This window comes from Pieris brassicae, chromosome Z (assembly GCF_905147105.1).
Source record: "Pieris brassicae chromosome Z, ilPieBrab1.1, whole genome shotgun sequence".
NCBI classification, from domain to species: domain Eukaryota; kingdom Metazoa; phylum Arthropoda; class Insecta; order Lepidoptera; family Pieridae; genus Pieris; species Pieris brassicae.
Window position 1 is genome coordinate 4751059 of NC_059680.1, and position 20468 is coordinate 4771526.

A 20468-nucleotide genomic window follows, 5' to 3' on the forward strand; every position below is an offset into this window, starting at 1 on the left:
TGATTGTAACGGGTTATTAAATAAAAAAATATTTACTTTTTATTTAGAAACACTATACATACATATATAATTATAAATAAAAACTTATGTAGGTTCTATAGTCTAGTGAATTATCCAAAATTTCAAAAATTTAAAATTTTACATTTTTTGTGAATACTCGTTAGTGATATTTCAAGCATCTGAATTAGGTAGGAACAAGGTTATACAGGTAGCTCGGTTCCACTTAGCCTAATTGCTGGCTAGATTACATTTACGATCTAGGTTATAAAAATTTGTATTTGATTTAAAAAACAAGAGGCTTTTAGTACAACTGTGTACAGTACGAGGTTTTTATTACTAGATCTGATAAAGCATAGGTTCAATTTAAAAATATCTATTTAAATAAGATCACAAAAAATATAGTGACATTGCTCCATTATGAATATCATTTGCGGAAATAAAAAAAGATTCTGAAGAACAGATATAAAAATAGTTATAATGCTTTACACTAGGTAAGCTTCGGCCAAAGCGTTTTCAGTAGGTCTTAGGCGTTTAAACTACCAAACTGCTACATATCAAAAGAATCGTGGATAATATAGGTATGTAACATCACGCTTAAAACAAATTAATATGTGAAACCGGAGTTTGCTAGAATTTAATAATATGATTGGTTACACAATATTCTTCTATAACGAAATAATTCGAAAAATCCAAACTATGCGAAACTTGCACAGAAGTGCCTTTATTAAAAATAACATGGATCCAGGTACGCTAACTCTATCCGATATTAGATTAACAAAATCTTCCGTTTTGCCAATTTCCTTCCACGTTTTCCAGATAATTTGTAGTCTATGCCGGCTTGCGATTCTAATACGATTGTGATAAATAAAGTTCTACAAGTCGAGTGGCATTTCAATTAAAATAAATCCATTTTGCGGTGAACGGTGTTAATGCATATTTAAGCTTTTAGTCAATGTTTTGGCAACGTTATTTAAATCTTATTTATTTATAGAACACCATTAGGAGGGCCCAACATAGGGAAATAATTTATTGTAAACTGTATTATTACCATATATACTATATAGAAAACTACTAAACAAAGTTTTGGGCCTCAATTATGGCAAAATTTTCATATTAATATTATTTAAAGTCATCACCAAGCATGCTTCGGACATACTTAAATATTATTATATTCTCTATAATTATCTACCTTGATGGGCTAGTACCCATAATATTTTCAGTCTAAGACATGGATTCTTCCTGTTTACGGACAGAATCGGTGTTGGAAGTCTCTCTCCAAATGCGAATAGAACATAGTTTTTGTTATGAAGTTTGATACAGAAAAATTCAAGTATTCATTAAAACTTGCCTCCGTTCTGGAAATTGTCACCATTCCATTATGAGTTGACATTCAACTGTGTACAGTTGGACGAAAAGCTTTCAACTTATATTTAGATGGAATGATAATCTAGCTTGTGTGATATAAAAATGGGGTCATGGACTAAACTTCATTATTGACATATAAGATTAATTAAACAAGTCCTTAAAATATTAAGGCGAGTATTTTTATACATTTACATATACGTTACCTTCAACATAAAAAAACATACATAACTTAACAGGCAACGGGTATAGAAAAAATAAAACCTTTAAAAAGTAACAATGAAAAAGAGATGTTGATAAATAATGAGTAAAATTACATATAATACTAGACCTATACTAACTAAAACTAAACAATACTAAGTACAACAGATTGACTGTATCTTGTTTTCATTATAATCGTGAATTTATTAAATTATTTACGTCGACACAATCAGTTTCACTAATCACAATCGATCGTAACATTTTGTTTTTCCTTTTACATGGGCATTACAATAAAATCTTACATCGAGAAACATACGAAAGAAATTGTAATTAAAACTAATTGCACACCCATTAAGAGGAAAATACGTTCAAAAGGAGGAAGAAGAAAATCATGGATTAAATATGCTTAACTACTTCTTACTAACGGCTACTTAAAAATTAGACATATCCGCATTTAGTGTATATAATATATGATAAATATTGAATAATAAACGAACATCCGAGATGGTTTAAATAAATGCATCATCGGTTGCTAAAATTCGCCCCGTTCTTAAGATATTATTACAATTACATGAGATAATTTAACAAACTCTAGCCTCCTGTATTACAGTCCAATTATACTCTGGGCTCTAAAGTACTCTTTCGTCTCTTTCTCACAGATTGTGTTTACGCTGTGATGAGAAGTGATAAATAAATACTTTGGTTAAAACGGTGATTCAGCCGGCCTCGTTATATTACTGCACGAGCCGAGATAATTCCAGGTTTCATCCACACTACCTTCCAGGAGTCTTCAACGGTCCTCAATCTTTAAGTATATCCTCTTTTGTGTGTACTGGGAGACCTCCAACTACTAAAAAAACAAACACCTTCCTAAAACCTCGCGCACCCACTAATATGGGAGTCCATACTCTGGTATATTTGTTATGAAATGGGCGTAATAAAGTAATAATATGAAAAACTCATACTTTGATATATTTATTATTAAAGAATTCACCCCAACATGTCTATAAGGAGCTTAACGTGTATTTCTAATCCCACTAAACACATTTTGCACCGTGATTTTCATTCCACATAATCTTATGAAGCTTATTTCCGAACCCTAGATTTCGGTACGAAAGGTATTACATTTATGAGAAGGTAGACGTTCGGTGGGAAAATTATTAACAAATTCTCTCACCGTAATACTCTTAGGTACTTACCATACTTTTAGGTATACGTAGGTTAACAGATTTATAACGGTCTTTGTCCGAAATCAATTAAATTCCTCTAACATTGTGTCTGACATGACATTGTGTACATAGTGTGTGTGATACTTGTGTTATTTAGAATTATAGTAGTTGAGAGTTATAGTACAACATTTGCTTATTCTCTTATATGAGGGCAAAAAAATATGAAACCGTAACTTATATGAATAAGAAAAGTCAAGAGTTCAATATGTGAATAAACAGATCGAACCTTTTAGGTCTAGGCTTCAGATTTCTCTTCTACCTGCCTGACATACGCCATCAACATTTAGGATTTAAGGCATAAGGTTTCCTCGCGATGATTTCCTTTACTGTTCTTGTAAAATACGCTAATAGACAGAAAGTCCAAAAACTAACCCTGCTGTTCAATTTTTTAAAGTCGTTTCTTTCTATTCAGTTGTTTCATATATGAGTATACAAATAAATATTAAATGCACGACGCTATCTTTATAACACGTTTGGTAAGACCAGTCTTCTCAACCTCGAAATAAAGAAAATATATAAAATATGTTACGTATGCCCTCCATCAACCCTAAAATATGTAAACAAGAAGTTTATATTTCTGAACGTGCAGAGGATCCTTGTGGATTGAATAACCCATTTCCAATATCCCCTAAACCTTATTTACTACTGAATAGGGCTGTCGCTAGAAATCTCAGCTTTGCGCATTTCCAGGTGCATATTTAATAAAATGGATTGAACATTTCCGTGGTATGAGATGAGACATTATCTTATTTTCTAGGTTCTACGATTTGATCCATATTAATTAACCCAAGCTTGCGTGCTTAATTGTCACCGTGGATTGTTTTTAGTAATATAAAAGGAAAAGTACCCTCATTCATAATATTTGCGTAAATTTAATCATTGCACACGCAATGGAAGAGTGTTTTCTATATTGTATACGTATATTTATTGATAGAAAAAACAAAAATACATCACCAATTTCACATTTAATGCATTGGATCTAGCATGGTCAAGTTGATGTAGTTTACCTGGATATGAATGCGTTTCACACAGTGCACAATGACATTATACATAGAAAATGAGCGAATACGAGCGGATTTACACCATAGCTGCTACAGTTCTGGGTATCATATCTGACCGAAACAAACTGTAAAAACTACAAAAACCTTGTAGTTTTACAGTATGAGTCCTTGGCGTATTTTACTGGAGTAAGTCAGGGTTCGAAACTCGGACCACCCGAATTCCTTAAGGTTAACTAACGCCTTGCCGAAGATTTTGAGTTCTAGCAGATGACCTGAAGATGTTCAAAATTGAAAAAAAATATGATTTCGAGCATCTTCAGAGCGATCGTTCGAAGGTCTCTGAATGGAGTATTTTAAATAATCTTAGATTTAATGCTGCAAAGTTTTTCATCATAAGTTTTACCCGCCCTTACGTGCCTTAACTATACAATTACACAATAGAATCGGAATCTTCCAAACGGGCGACGCTAGTAAAAGATCTCTGTGTTGTGTTCACGCTGGACTTGAACACAACGAACAACAAGCGTTATGGTTACACATAAGACAGATAAGTCGAAAATCTTTTAAAAATCTTGGGTTTAGAGACAAGCCAAGGACTTCAGGAATATCACTACTGTGAGAGTCTTATATGATGCGCTGGTGAGCATAATTCAGCGATTTGGGCTCCCTATGAAATTAAGTATAAGGTGACTCCAACATCACGTTTACAAAACATATTTTAGAGGCACATCTATTTTAGAATGTACGGTGTGTACCCCTTTTACCCATACATGATACATGAGGTATCCGACCTTATTTATTCTTGGTTCTAGTGGTGGTAGTAGTGCCGAGAACTCGCAGTTGTGATCTACAGCATAAAATTGTTTTATGGCAGTGCTACAGTGCCTTATCTTCAGTGTGCCTGATGGGTACGTCAGAAGGCGACATCGTCTCCCACGCAGTTGCTTCATGTGCCCACAGTTATGACTAACCTTCAGAAAAGGACACATATGCTTCAGTGTATAAATTTAGTCTACGAATTACATAGGCATCTTTTTCGCTGTCCGTTGAGGGAACTGACCAAAATTGTATAACATTTAACGAACATATTTATGATCTTTTAAACTAAGTAAGACAGAGTTTACTAGTATATAGAGTAGCTAATTAAATTTGTTTATTTTTTGTCTTTTGTTTGCCGTAAATTTTATTCACTTGTTGTGCACTCTTGTCAATTTAGAGTCATAAAATATTTTCAAACTTAGTCCCTAGCCAGGTGGCAATTAAATGAATTCAGATAATATAAGTTTAATTTCTATGTTACTTTGTTTTATATACAATAAAATAGTAAAGTTAGAGACAATTACAAACAATTATATTTTTAGTAATTCTCTGTTTTTTTTAATGTAGTATGGCGTTCTTCCGTTTATATTTAAAACCTTTTTTGTTTTACCTACCTAATTTAATATTTAGACATAGACATAACATTTATTACTAACAAAACACACACAGAGAAACATATAAAATAACAATAATCAAAAAAAGAATAATAGAGAGATAACAATTTTTTCTTAAAGAGAAAAGTTTAATTGTGTAATTTAATATTTCAGTAGCAATAACTCTTTAAAGTTGACCTGTACTTCTATGTTTCACCATTCAGAATAGTGAATTATTGATGTAACAATTTGTGAATTTTTGGTCTAAGTAGTCACGTTATTTTTATTCAACAGACGACATAACAAAGAACGATAAATGTGTTATTCGCACGCTTAACACACTAACACCGCTACACAACAACACGCACACTACTTCACAATAGCTTCCAAAAGATCATATGACGGCTATACTGCCCATTGACGTTAAATTCAATTCGCGTATTGTGTATTCTGACATCCCTAAGTTGGCGGAGCTACGGTCACGATTTTCGTGAATGCCTGCAGCAAAATTCTTTTCGACCCGTCTCCATAAGCTTTCCCGAATAATCGCTTACTATGAAAAGACGAATAAGCAAACTCGCTCAATATACTCTGAAACATATTCTATTACATCACTATTTTTTGTGTTGGTATTGAACAATGGTTTTAATAATTCCAGAAGCTAATTGGTATCCATATATATTTTTAAGTCGGCTCTAAAATCGGGCCTATTGTATTATAGATGACTCACCAAAAATAACGTTCACACTATTATGACATCAACGCTGATGTTATACATATGCATTATAAACATTGATAAATGATTTTCAAATCCCAATTCATTTCCCATACTTTAATGCGATATTAATTTTTATTTAATAATTGATGTATCGATTCCCGTTCCTAATTTGTTCCATATTTATTGCTTTTATCTGGGAATGACATCTTATCAATGACGAAAGAATCGGTATTGTCCTATTGTTGTTTAATCTGCAAATCCCTGTTAACTGGTCACGTATCAGCATTATCACAATTATTAAAGCAATCCATGGATGATATTAAGTTATTGGTTTTATTATTGAAATTGACATTTGGAGTAGCTTTGGAGTAGCAGACGTGGCATTGTAAAACGAAAGATGAAACGACGACGCGCTCCGTTTGATTGTGATTGGTCAACACAATATTACGTCCGTTTGTGCAATCACTATCAAATGCACGATTTTGTGTGACTAACCAAAAGTGTTGAATTTCTTTCGTCGTTTTCCAGATTTTTTCCTCACAGCAACACAAGTATACAAAATATTATACAAATTGTATGTCACTTCAATTTGCATAAAATGATCTAATCTTTATCGAGCAATTTTATCACAATTGCACAAGTATTGTGCTTGGAGAATACCTTTTTACTCGAGAACAAAATTGACAAAACAAATAGAAATAACCTAACGAAATAGACAATGTTTTCAATGGAATATAACATTTCCTAGAAACGGAAAGTAATATTTTTCAAACAAGAATTAATGTGATTTGAGTAGTAATAAATTAAATACTTTTTGAATTAAATAGAGCTTTCTGAAATGCTTAATGTATCTTTCAACCTAGTTAAGGATGTCAGTACCTTTAGGCTCATTACGGTATTTGGGTGTAAGCCTTCAGTGGTTCAGGTTTTACAGTACTTATTTAATATTCACTAAAATACTTAAAAATCGTGCCTACTTATATTGTTATATTAATATAGGTAATGGCTGTCTTCAAAACGAAAGATTTGTCAAAGTGTGGAGTTATAAAGGCTGATTAGTTTATGTCATTTTAGTAGGTAAGCTGAGTATGCGTTAAGTTGCTAAAAGATAGTACAATGACAAGTCAAACGTAGACAAGAAACAAGGTGTTTAAAGTAATCGATGATCACTCGAACGACAGATGTTACAAACGGGCAACCATAAATCTCCCCCTCTTTAGGGGACCACCCACTGAATTGTTATTCACGTTCCATTACTTACCTCAATTTTTTAGCCAAGATACCTGAAAGGAAACCCTTTCACTTATTGTGTCTCGTCACTGAATAAGTATACTTACGTCAAATTAAATTTCCTTAGATTTCCCGTCATACTTATTGTCGTGGTGGTATATCGACCGCTGCTTATTTATGTTTCATAAGCAAGTAGGTATCTAGTAGGTATGACTTGCGTGAGTCAATGATATAAAAGTATTTTTGGCGTATTTGATAAAGACACAATTTTTTAATGTATTTTTTTATATAAAAGGAGGCAAACGGGCAGGAGGCCATGAATACTCACATTGGCAATTGGTTCAGAAATACTTCAATAAGCAGCTGGAACCACATAGTGGTGGTACGCGCCGAAACCTGCCTTAAAAAACGCTCAGTTGTAAAACGACGGACGTCGAGGTGATACGGATGGTATTTTGTATTCTGCCTTGCCGTCCGACATTGTACACCTAAGTCAAACATGTGCCGGTTTTCTCAAGATGTTCACTCAAAATGTGAATTTTACACTACTTATACTCAGCTCAAAGTTAATTTAATTATAAGATGGAGTATTGGGATACAAATTCAAGAAACTCCGCATGCACTTTAAAAGTTGTTCAATGTTTTCTGTTTACATGAAATTTCGCAACGCGCCCGATTGCACCAAGCAAAACTTTTACAACCAAACCTTTATATATTACATCATTTTAGATTCTCGCATCTGAATCACTTTAAGTTTGAACTAATCGTAAAATTTCATATGAAAATTTAAGCAATATTTTTAATAATAAATGTAGCATACTGCGGGCTGCGTCGCATCTTCTCTGTGAATCTTACCTGTCGTTCTTAGAGTTATTTAAGCGATAGGTTTTTTTTTACTTCATAGCTGTACCTAATAAATTTAATTAATAAAAAATAAAACAATTTTTGTCTAATGTCTTGAGTGTAAGACTCTCATCCCTGTGATCGCAGGTACGAACCCCAGCTGCGACCTGCGCGTCTGTCTATGTGCTATTTGCTCGCTCGCTCAAGCAAAACATCGTGAGAAAATATAGGGCTGTTGCGCCACTGGTTTTTTTTAGGATTAGTTCGTAAGTGCGTTACACCGTTCTTCTAGTATATGACTATTAATATGTCATTAGATATAACTTAATGAACGTTTTTTTATTCAATTTCTATATTCTTTCAGTATCCGTAGCACTGATGTCGCAAACTACTTGATCACATACATTGTTTTTGTATTTCCATCCATATTGTATTCTGAGTGATATGAACAATATATAACTGTATTATGTAGGAACAAATATCTGACACATGTATGAGTAACTATGTAAGCTTAATTCGTCAAAATTGTTAGTCAAAATGGGCCTAGGCCAATATGAATGCATATTTCTTATCATAATGCATAATAAGAACAGATAAGTTATATATAATTGTAGTCAAAACTTGTATAAATACTTTTTCAAACTGAAGGCACCTCGCCTTAAAAATATTAATTTAGCTGAAATTGGCAGAGGCTACGTCGGCTGCATTATATTGCATTATTAGTCGAGGTTGATATTTATTGTGAGCTCTTGCTCAGTATTGCACCACTATATATTCAAAAAATTGTTATGCCATTATATCAAACTATTTCATGTCCTTCCCAGAAATTACAGATCACTGCCATGTAATGTTTTCTAGGCAAGGTGCATTTATTGTGTGTGCTACTATGTATTAATAATGTTCTTATTATATTATGAGTATATTTTGAAAATGCATATGACATTTGCTTGCCTACTATTATATGGCTGATTGTGCGGATTTTTATAATTAATCCATCTAAATGGTCTAAACTTTCTTTGCAAATAAACGATATATTTATTATGTAATTGTCAGTGTTTAAATATTACTATTATTGGAAGTTCCCGAATTTCATGTACAGCAAGTTAGGCAAATTATATTAACATTTCTAACATCCCTCACTTATAAGACAAATATTAGCAATATAAATTTTAGCTTTAGACTCAATAACTGCAACATTTGATGTTTCTTAATACATTTAACTTTACTTTATCAAGACACTGGTAGCTCTCCTAGCTAATTACGGTGCACTCACTAAACTTTTGCCCCCGTCAATTATTACGTTTAGGAATTGTAAATTGCATTATAATTGGCAGTTGCTTACTATCCTGGTACTAGTGCTAGTAGAATTTACGTAAAATTAAAGTTTTTAGTTAGTCACTGTACATACACGAATAATACAATAAAATCGCAACATATCCAAACTAACATTGTGATAGCACAGCCGACTCTATTATTTAAATGCACAGTAACAGTAAATAAATAAAACTCCTGGTCCATATAATATTTCGATTGAAAACCGAAAGAATTTTCTCGGCACAATACACTTATTATTCTCCATGTACAGGAACATAAAGTGCAAAGTTCAACTAAGCCGAACGCTACTGATGTTAATTGCACAACGGCTTAGCCAAGTTTCAGTTTATTTTTTGAAAACACTCAGCACGGGAGTTTCGCACTTGCAGTAGAACCAGAACGTACGGCGTACAAAGGACTCAGATCACCTTTTTATTTAACGATTTCTACGTGTATTTCATACTGGAAGTCTTTTACTGCAACACCGCTTTGGTAAATCATCAGAGAGAAGAAGGCCAGCTCATTTGAATATACTAAAATTGCCAAATATACAGTATTTACCATACTCTTAACCTACATACTATTAATAGTAATAATTTATTAATAGAAGATAAAAACAAATTTCAAAAGTTTGGTCCTTGTGGTAATGTAACATTAATTCTGGCAGCATTTTGCCGTATCCCGATACTTATTCGTTGAGCGAGGAAAGCGTCGGCTCTGAGGTCACCGATACTATATATATATATATATATACATACTAGATACTGTACACTAGGCACCAACTTTAATCTTTAACTAGCGCCTGTACACTTGAACTACACGGCCTAAGAGTATCTACTACAAAGGAAACAAAATCTAGATTAGATTGCCTTCACTGGTTTTTGAGTCCTCTATAATTTGACCAAATCGTAGAACATCCGCGCATCGTACAACTTCAGTACGAAAGGAAGGATTTGGACGGTTTCATTTAACGATTTCCACGTGTATTTCATACTGGACGACACTTATGTTAATGAGCTGAGATTATAGGACTCTCTACAGTTCGTTTCTGACCTAAGACTTTGTTAAAGGTTACTTCTGAAGGGATATTATGCCTTCATTTATTTTTGAACCTTGTATAATTTAGACAACTTACGTTTATGTCCACGAGTGGATTGTATAATACGAAAAAAAAGAAAATAATTAGTCCAGTATGTCATGCCAGCCGCGTTTCTGCGTTGGTTTTTATTATCTTGATAAAGACAGTCCCATTTATTACAAAATAAATATGATGAGACTGAATTTTGTGATACTTCGAACCACATCCAAGAGTTTATTCGCTATATATATTGAATACATTGGTTTGTAAACAAGTAACGAGTTTTTTAAATACTTAAACTAATTTATAAAACCTAAATATGGCCGACGCCTCCTAAAATATTAGTGAGATATAATGAGGAAAAAAATTGTTTAATATGTAAAGAAAATATAATATTACGTTGATATGTACGCGTGCCTTTCAATATTTAAAAGCATAACGCGAGAAACATTTGAATGATATTTACTTTACCAAATTAAATTCATAAAACAACAACAGAATATAAAACTGGCGGAATAAATAAACAACGATATTTTACTTTTCCCATTTTGAAAGAGTGCATTAAATACCGACACACCTGCACCTCTGAAATGTTGGATAAGTTAAAAACCATGTACGACGCGTCCCGGCTCCCATGTGGACGCCCGCCGAGAAAAATGGGACTGCAAAATAAGGAAAGACTTCCCTATAACTGTATTCGTATACTACGTTCAATATTCAAGCAACCTATAATGTTGATATAAATATTCCTTATTTAGATACAATTCTGTATTAATCATACGAATCGCGTTATTTGTATATTTAGTGTTGATCGTAATGCTGTATATAGTATTTTTTCCTAAATGTCTCCTTTCGCTGTTAATAACAATTTAAAGAGTTGGCCCAGTGACTTCAACGTGCGATTCTCGTAGTCGTAGGTTCTATCACCAGCTGTGCACCAATGGACTTTCTGCCTATGTGCGCATTTAACACTCGCTTGACACACAAAAAGCCGAAGAAATGATCACGGAACCGATTCAGACATCTGAGTCCCAGACCTAAAAGATTGTAGCACCTTTGGTATATATTAATAGTAATCATTCCTTGAGTATCAATGTCATAATTTTAAAAAATCCAGAGTTCAAGAAAAGACCCAGATTTATATACATATACATTTATATAATATACAATACATATAAATTATATATTTTGAAAGGTTTCTTAAAATTTCTTAAGAAGATTGCTATTCGTAATTTCGCGGGGCGTATTACCGAATGATTACCGTAACAGATTTTCAGATGAGGTAACATACAATTTTCTTTATTCAATCGAATCTAATCAGTTCACGTTGTCACGACACGTTGCGTTGATGCCAATCCGTTGTCGGCGGATAAAATTAGGTTACCTCAGGAGTCCGTTGTAACATTCCAGAACCGCGATTCAATCTTAGGGATAATTCTTGGGAATTCGACGTAGAATTGACGTTTTATGTTTCGTTTTATGAATATCGTGAAAAGGTGTATTAGAGCATTTTATAGTTTAGCATTCCTTTAGTTTCCCAGTGTTTGCATAGTTTGCGTGCCTGTAAACCGTCAAGACAAAAACAGAACTATTTGAAACTTTTATAATTTATATTAGTGCGACTCTCATCCCTGAGGTCAAAGGTTCTATCCTTGGCTGTGCACCAATGGACTTTCGTTCTATGTGCGCATTTAACATTCGCTCGAATGGTGAAGGAAAACATCGTGACGAAACCGGCTTGCCTTAGACCTAAAGAGTGGACGGCGTGCGTCAGGCACAGAAGGCCGATCACCTACTAGCCTATTAGATCAACAAATGATCATACAAGATATACTGAAATCTAGGGCCCAGACTAAAAAAGATTGTAGCGCCATTGATTTTTTTTACTAGCTTAGTGGTATTACCTGTCTCAAGGCTAGGGTCTAGGCTTCAAACCTCGACTGTAAGTACCTAAACTGAAGGCCGGCATGATACTATAACCAATGAATGCATTTACTCCTTAAGTTAGAAAATGGTCGATGTCTAAAATAAAATGCATTATTAATATGAAAATTTAAACACAGCTGCTAAAGCGCGCTCAACTTCTTGCCAACGTTATTTATTAAACTTTGTCTTGGGTTTAGAAACCACATGAGACAAAAGTTTGAACAGCCTTTAATGATTACACAATCCCTTTCAGAGGCCCCTTACAACCCTCGAAACGGTGGATTTGTTTTAACAAAACATCAGTTATAATTAATGTAAAAAAACAAAACTAGATTCCTGTTCTGGTTGTATCTCTTAATACGTTGCCTCGAATAATGAAAGTCAGTCTCAAGTTATTAAATTCTAATAATATAGTAGGATAGTTTAGAAACTCCAAATAAGAAATTAAAAATACTTCTTGGAGCCTGTGGCACCGGGTGGTTCGGCATCATAGTTCCTACAATAGGTTAAGACGGCTCAAGCTACACACACATATAACTAGTCTGGCCATAAATACTGTTCATAAAACATTTCCTTTTTTTCCTTTCCTACAAGTCTATTATTATTTTAAATTTCGAATATTATAAATAACATATCAAATTATGGAGCGAAATTAAGATTCCCGCTAGGACTCTGTCGCGTATTATAACGTTCTGAAGCTCGATGTTTATCATCGATATACAGGACATGCCCTAAATTAATCTTAACAATTAAAGAGAGTTTAGAAGAGAACGATGAAAACGCCTTTTGTCGCGATACGCAGGTGAAAAGCACAGAAATATCCTCTTTACCGATGAAAATCCGAAAATCTTCACGATTGAAGAACTTTACAATAAGCAAAATGATAAAGTGTTCGCTCACAGTTCTGAAGAAGCTGCTCAAGTGGTCGGAAAGGTGCAACATGTTCATCTTTCTGCGTCAGTGATGGGTCGGTGGGTGTGTCTTATTAAAGAGTATCAATTTTGGTGAAAAAGGAGTGAAAACTTCAGCCAAAGATTACATTACAGTCTTGGATCTTGTTGTGAAACCTCTCAGCAATACACTAATTAAAAATATACCGTGGACTTTCCAGTAGGATTCTGCACCTAGTCACAAAGCACGAACTACCCAAGCCTGGCTTTAAACCAATGTTCCGGTTTTTATAAGAGGACTGGCCCTCATCTAGCCCAGACTTCAACCGTTATGACGTTAAATAATGGTCAGTTTTAGGAGACATGACCTTCTCTAAACGACACGGTGACATTGAGTCTCTTAAAAAATCTTTGGAGCAAGCAGTGGCGAAATTTCCCTTGGAAACAGAATCCATAAATTAATGGACAAACAAATTAATGGACTGTATAAAAGCCAAAGGTCACCTTTTGTTTCGAATAGAATTTAATTTTTGCCTAGACTTTAAAAAACAGAAAAGAATAAACGGGCAGGAGGCTCACTTGATGTTGAGTGAACACACAGATGTGAATGCGAATTGATTCGAAGATGTTAAAATAGTTTATAATAAAGTCTATTATGTGTTAAGGAAGAGCTATAAGGAAAAATAAAATAAAAGTAAACATTAATAAGTTGATGTTTTGCTATTTAGTACACTTTAATAACTAAAGCTCAAATCATTTTAATCTAAAATATATCTTTATACCGTTTAACTTTACATAAAATTTGTGATATTGATGAAGGGAACACTATTGGAATGACAAAGGATTTCGATGAAATAATCAAGTAAATTTTAATTAGTCGTCAAGCTTTTTATCCCCTTTAAATAGATATCAGGTAACAAAGGCAAGCGAAATGAAAACAAAGAGTATCGAAATTAATTTTCCTCGCATTAAGCGACAGATCAGCTTTTGAAGTCCCCCTTCGCTTAATTACCCCAGTTTCTCGATGAGGTGAAAACACCTTGAAACATTTTTCGCCTCCGACAGGGGTCATTGATCCCCGTTGACTACAATGAAGGTACACACATTTTAAATTAACTACAGGATCAGAATTTAATCAACATTATTAACCATACATTCAAAGGAAAATAAAGGTAAAATTATGTTTTAAAAAAAATAATAATTTATATTTGTAAAAATATTGAAATTTTCGTGTTTAACATACTACGTAATCTAAGTAATCTTAAAATTTTAGAAAATAATAATAGTCAAGGAAACTAAAAGCTGACTTCATTAATTATTCTACTACTTACCTACTAACTACGAGTATAAAGTTTAGTTGGTGAACAAAATTGAGATATATCACCCATTTACAGTTAATAGCTTTGTTAAGAAACCTCTATCAATGAATTAACTAGGAAGGTTCCTAATATATTTTTTCCATGTTAAAAGTTCGGGTTCAACAATATATAAACATTTACAAGACTTAACATAAGAACAATGCTAAAATTCACATAAAGCTAGACGCTTTTTATTATTTCCGTACATCAAAATGTTTTAATAATAATAGTTCATCCGTCTTATATAACGATTGAAGTAATTCTGTTGGAAAGTTATGAACAAAATATAATAAACAAACTTATTGCAAACGCTACCGTGCTCATGTACAAAATTAAAATTCTTCATTTTTACGAGCTATGAGTAAATTCCAGCTTCAGGTTTTTAATATATTTCTCAACTTTTTCTGATAGTACTGCGTTATAGAGATTTTATTGGCCTAGTTGCATGATATTTTTGTTTCAGGCATTTTATACTCTTTCTTATTTGAATGCATTTTATACATTTGAATGTCAGAAAGATATCGTAGGTAATATGATGCATTTACGAAACGTATAATATATCTCAAACAAAATGTCTTTAGTCAATAAAAAGCTAGCATCGAAAACAAAACTCAAATATATCCTTGAAACTTGAACCTAGCTTATGGCCCCAAGTCGTACAGCGTCACCAATGTCACCATTTGCATTTTATTACCCAATTTTTGGCCGCAGCATGCCTATTTTTATGGTAAACTTATTCAAATGCACGACGGCATCATAAATTGGAAGGGGTAGTCTTGCTTCAAGATGGAGCACGAGCTTTTAAGCCATCTGGGTTCACCTGAGTACTTCGCTTCGCTTCGGCACTATTTTTATTATGTATTTTATATTGTAAATGAAAACTTAATGTAATGTAAAACGAGGATTAAATATTCTTTACAATTCAATTAAAATCGGTTTGTAACGGCTGGATATTTTTTTTACACATTTTGAAAGTAAATCTTCGAATATAATTAAATATCGTAACTTATAAATATGTTAATATAGCATTCTAATGGCATAAAAAAATTAAATTAGTTTACAAAAATACAACTCTTTCATACTAAGGTTTGTACAGATTATTCACAGTTTCAAATAATAAAAATTCATTTCTAAAAGAGTAACTTCCTTCAAAGTATATTTCTTACCAATTTATTAAATTCAGCAACCCGGCAGGTTGTTTATCTAAAAGCGTTTTTGTGTTATAAACAAAGTTTTGAAGGAATTATTTCGAGGGAAACGTCAATCGCTCCAAATTGTTTGACATGGGACGGCCACAACAAGCGCTCTGAAAACCGCCTTCAGCCTTCCATACATTCAGTTTTGATTAAATATTTTTAAAACAACTTATTCCTTTGAAGCTCTTGCGTCACTTTCAGAAAACAAGTTTTACTTCTGTTTATCAATAGTCATACATAATGTAAGAGACCGCTTTCTAATCTACCCCATATTTTAGGCGGTGACTTTTTGAAAGCTGTATTTTTATTTTCTCTGTCTTTGTTTCTACATTCTCTTTTTCTAAATGTTACCTTTACAAGACTTCGTTGGTCCAAAAAGTGTCAGTTTCGGAGCTTACTAAAATGTTTAAAATGGCTGAAACTTTTTATCCCTAAGATCATAGGTTCTGTGCACCAATGGACTTTTCGTTCTATGTACTCATTTGGTAAAGAAAAACGTACATGCCTTAGACCCAATAAGACAAGACAAAACAAATACAAATACTAAGGCCATACCCAGATTTTCAGCGCCACTGGATTTTGTAATAAAACTGTTGTTTTCTTTGCACAATTCTTTCCACATTTTAAGAGCCTCTTCTTTGATACTTTTTTGAGAGAGTTTTTAAGAGAATTGAGAATTTCTCTTTCGTTATTATGGAAATGTTTATGATTCCAATGAACCTTAAAGCCAACAAGCAATAAGGGTGGTCAATTTTTTGGGTTCAGATTTCGTATGTTTGCTTAAGTGATCCCAATACACGACGTTGAATGTTATAGTTATACCTATATGTGTTTTCGTCCAGCTCCATTATTTACCAACTTTATCTAATCAATAATTAGTATTTCGTAATATTCAATGTAATAAGGAATGTTTAAAAATTAAACTGGGTTACTAGAAATTATTCCTCAATAGCCAAATGAGCGCCAAATTAAAATCGACGTTTAGAAGGTGGTAATAAATTCATAGATTTCTCTAGAGAGGGGGTTTAAAAGCCTCCCCATGAACTGTTTGCGATTACAGCACTTGCTACTTCGCACCTTTAATGTGGAATTCTTAGAATAGATTAACTATTTAAATATTTACTTAGATTCATACTACAATTGGACTACCTTCAATTTGATAAATACAATAGATAAAAATGTATTCGAATGTTAGGTAATACATATTGGAAAATAACATATATGACTTTTAAACGATCGTCTAGAGCATCCCTTGTGTTAAACACATTTACATTTAAATTCTTTATTATATTCGAAAAAAAACGCTTCGTTTCATTTTATCCATTTCAAATTTACGGCTTTACTTTATCGTACAATTACAATATGTCTGAAATGTATCTATTGGAGGCTTCGTAATGGAGGCTGGGTGTAATAATAACTTTGACAGTTATAACCTCCACATTGCTTAGTTTGCTAGGGCACTACGAAACTTTGACACTTCCATTTATACGCGATACATTATTATGCCACTGAATCTTTTAATTGCTATTTGTAATTCATCCTCAATTTTGATATATCATAATAAAATGTATAGAAGTCTCATTTAATTTTATTTTTTTATTGAAACTTCGAGACATAACAAATATAAAATAAGTAACATAAAACTGATCTCTTCCAGGCAAACACAGTAAGAAAAATAGGTACTAAGCTTGAAATTTACTGATATTGAAATAATTAAGTAAAAAAAATCTCATAAAGTTTTACAAAATTTGTTTTATTAGTCAGTATGGTGTATCACAAGAATATTAATATATTTCAAGTGGTACAAAATTAGACCTTTTCAGATGCCTACTTTGAATGCAAGTCACTCCTTTGACATGTTAGAATACTCGAGTTTATATTACGCGCTTTGAACATAACATTATATGCCATAAAGTGGCCCAACTACACTGTAATTTAGTCTTTTGCTGACAGTTGTATATTAGAAATTTCAAACTGGTATTATTTATGTTATGTCAGAACGCAAGCCCAAAAAGCTTAAACACTCTCTGAAAGACAGTCCTGCTTGAAGTTCCTTTTTATAGAAGAAGCAAAATAAAGATAAATGTCTAATTAAACTACTTTTACTAACTTAAACTTCAACATTTCAGAGTTGTTATTTAAAATGACTACTAGATCTACTTGAGTTCATACGTTTCGTTTGACGAACCCTTACAAGCAAATAATTTAAACATTTCCTTTACAGGCAAAATGTGGCGAATAGCGCCACTAGTGATACGGCTCCTGGCTGTGTCACTGGTGGCGCTGGTGCTCGCCGACCCTGGCCCAGGCGGGACCGGCCTGGTGTCTCGGAAACCGGAAAGACCCGAGCGTCCGATCCGGGCCACGGGGCCCCCTCGCCGCCAGGGACGAAAAAAGAAACGCACTACCACCACAACCACTGTTGAACCGTATGAAGAAGATGAGCTTACCACAATTCCAACCACCACTATAGATCCACGGCTCTTTGATCACAGTAAGTTAAGTTATGATTCTGTGTTATTTTGCACCTACCAAATCACAAAAACTTGATTTATACCAATGCCAAATACAGCTGAAGATTATGTTAACCAAAAGCGTAACTAATAACACGACTCTACAAAAAAAAATTCGTTCTTTGTCCTAAAGTTTATACTATTATTTTCCAGTTAGTTATGCACAAAAACGAAAAGAAAATACCTTTTTTCGGTACAAAGATTGCTTTTGTGATAGTTATAATAAACAATGAACAACACTATCAAGGCCAATACAATGAAAACATGATGGGCGAATATATTTGGGGTTTATTGAGAGAAAGTAGCTATGAACATAAAAGAAAAAGTAAAAGTGTGCACTTTTAAGTTATTTTCCACTTTTCTGTAAGCTAATTTGATAGTAAAACTTAATAAAAATAATAAACATTTTTATGTCAATAGTTTTATTTTCAATCAAAAATTAAAATCCGAGATTTTTAAAAATCTCGTTCAATCAGTCTTCTAAGCACAAAAGCAAAGTTTTTCATGCCATATATTTTTTTTCCGTCTTATTACGACCTAAACTACCGAAATTTAATGCTTTGCAATCAAAGTCAAATTTCATGTTGACCCGTGTAATCTATGGAGTGATCAATGATTAGGATTTTTTGGGTTACTAGAATTAATAATATTTCGGAAAATGATAAAGTGTGTGTTAACTTCTGTGTTAAGATTACTCTATTCAAATAAGTACGTTGTACGCAATTAGCCATACAATAATAAAATTTACAAAATATATTTCGGATTGTACTTACAGAATTTAAGATCGTTACTTAGCTTCTCACCATCCGTCCATCATAATATATTGTGTGCGATTGTGATGAACACATTTCATACTTGACGTATTAATATTTTACTTTATAAATAAATTTCGTAACGTGGACAAATTATAACCAATAATACGTAAATACCAATTGATTTGAACACATCCTCACCATAATGAACCAAAATTGTTAATAATCTAAAAGCTTGCTAAAATAGTTATTTTTATATATCTTCCGTTTTCATAGCACACAAACATAGCGTAAAAAATAATGGACATATTTTTTTTTATTTAATAGCAAGTTACAGCCGTTCCAAACTTAATAAATGATAAAACTTGTTACAATTTAATAAATCAATCTTACATAGGTAGTCTGTGTATGTTATAAATAAACTCTATAAATTCCGCAAAACTGTAAACTAAATCTAACAGTATTTTTCCAAATGGTCAAACAAAATATCCTTGGTGATACTTCTTGATTGAAGTTGCTCCAAGTTGCATTCCGCTTTAGTTAGCAACACAAAGTTAAAGGCATTTGCTCATTTGTGGGAACGTTTATTCGTACTGTATTTAGAAGATAGTTAGAGAGTTATTATTATATGTGATTCTTGTGTTAAATATTAATCAGATATCAAGGTGACTAAACTAGATAAATCCCCGTAAGCAGCATGGGCTAGATTTAATTTTTTTGTATGTTTTATTAAGTTTAGTAATAGTTATGTCCTTCCTTTTATAACTAATGATAGAATTAAATAATTCCTAGATAATATATTTATTGCAAATTAATAATTAAATCAATTTATAAGAAACCACGTCAGTGAATTAATTGCAATTAACTAAACGGAAGGAGTTCGGACCCCGGTAGGTAATTATTTCGGGTTGTAGACACAGTAGGATTTTTTCGCCTCAGTAAATAGTATTTTGCGATAGATAATTTTTTTTAAAAATACAATATTCACATTAAAATGGATTAAAACGCCACAATTTAAACATCCACTGACACTTAAATACCTTGTGGTCAAGGGCTTAAACATAAATCATTATAATTATACTCGTTATCCAGTACGTGTTCAGCTCATTAAGCAATTAGAGCAGACAGGTGTCATCTGAAAAACGATTAATTGTAAGCCGTATTTTTGCAAGAACAATTTCAGGTTCAACACTTTTCGTCCGCGCTGTATTGTGTAACATAAACTAATATAATACATAATAATTTCGTATTTTGCCGAATGCCGTTTAGCTTTTCAAGAAACGTAATCAGAGCCTTAAATACTCGTCGAATTACTTCAACCGTCTTTTTACAATGTCTAAATAATATAATTAACTGTGGTAATTTTAAACGTTAACTAAGTCTTATTTAAATGTGTTGTACTCAAGTAGACCTAGGAAAATAGTACCTTTTTGGTCGCAAGTTAA

The 20468-nt window shown here is 32.8% G+C and overlaps 1 protein-coding gene across 1 annotated transcript in view; it reads left to right on the forward strand.

Moving 5' to 3' along the window:
* LOC123718832 (discoidin domain-containing receptor 2-like) overlaps positions 1-20468 on the forward strand; it is a 133555-nt gene that overhangs the window by 47942 nt on the left and 65145 nt on the right. The window contains exon 2 of the mRNA XM_045675744.1: positions 17983-18252. Coding sequence (XP_045531700.1) covers positions 17983-18252 — 270 coding nt within the window. The remainder of the gene's footprint in view (positions 1-17982; positions 18253-20468) is intronic.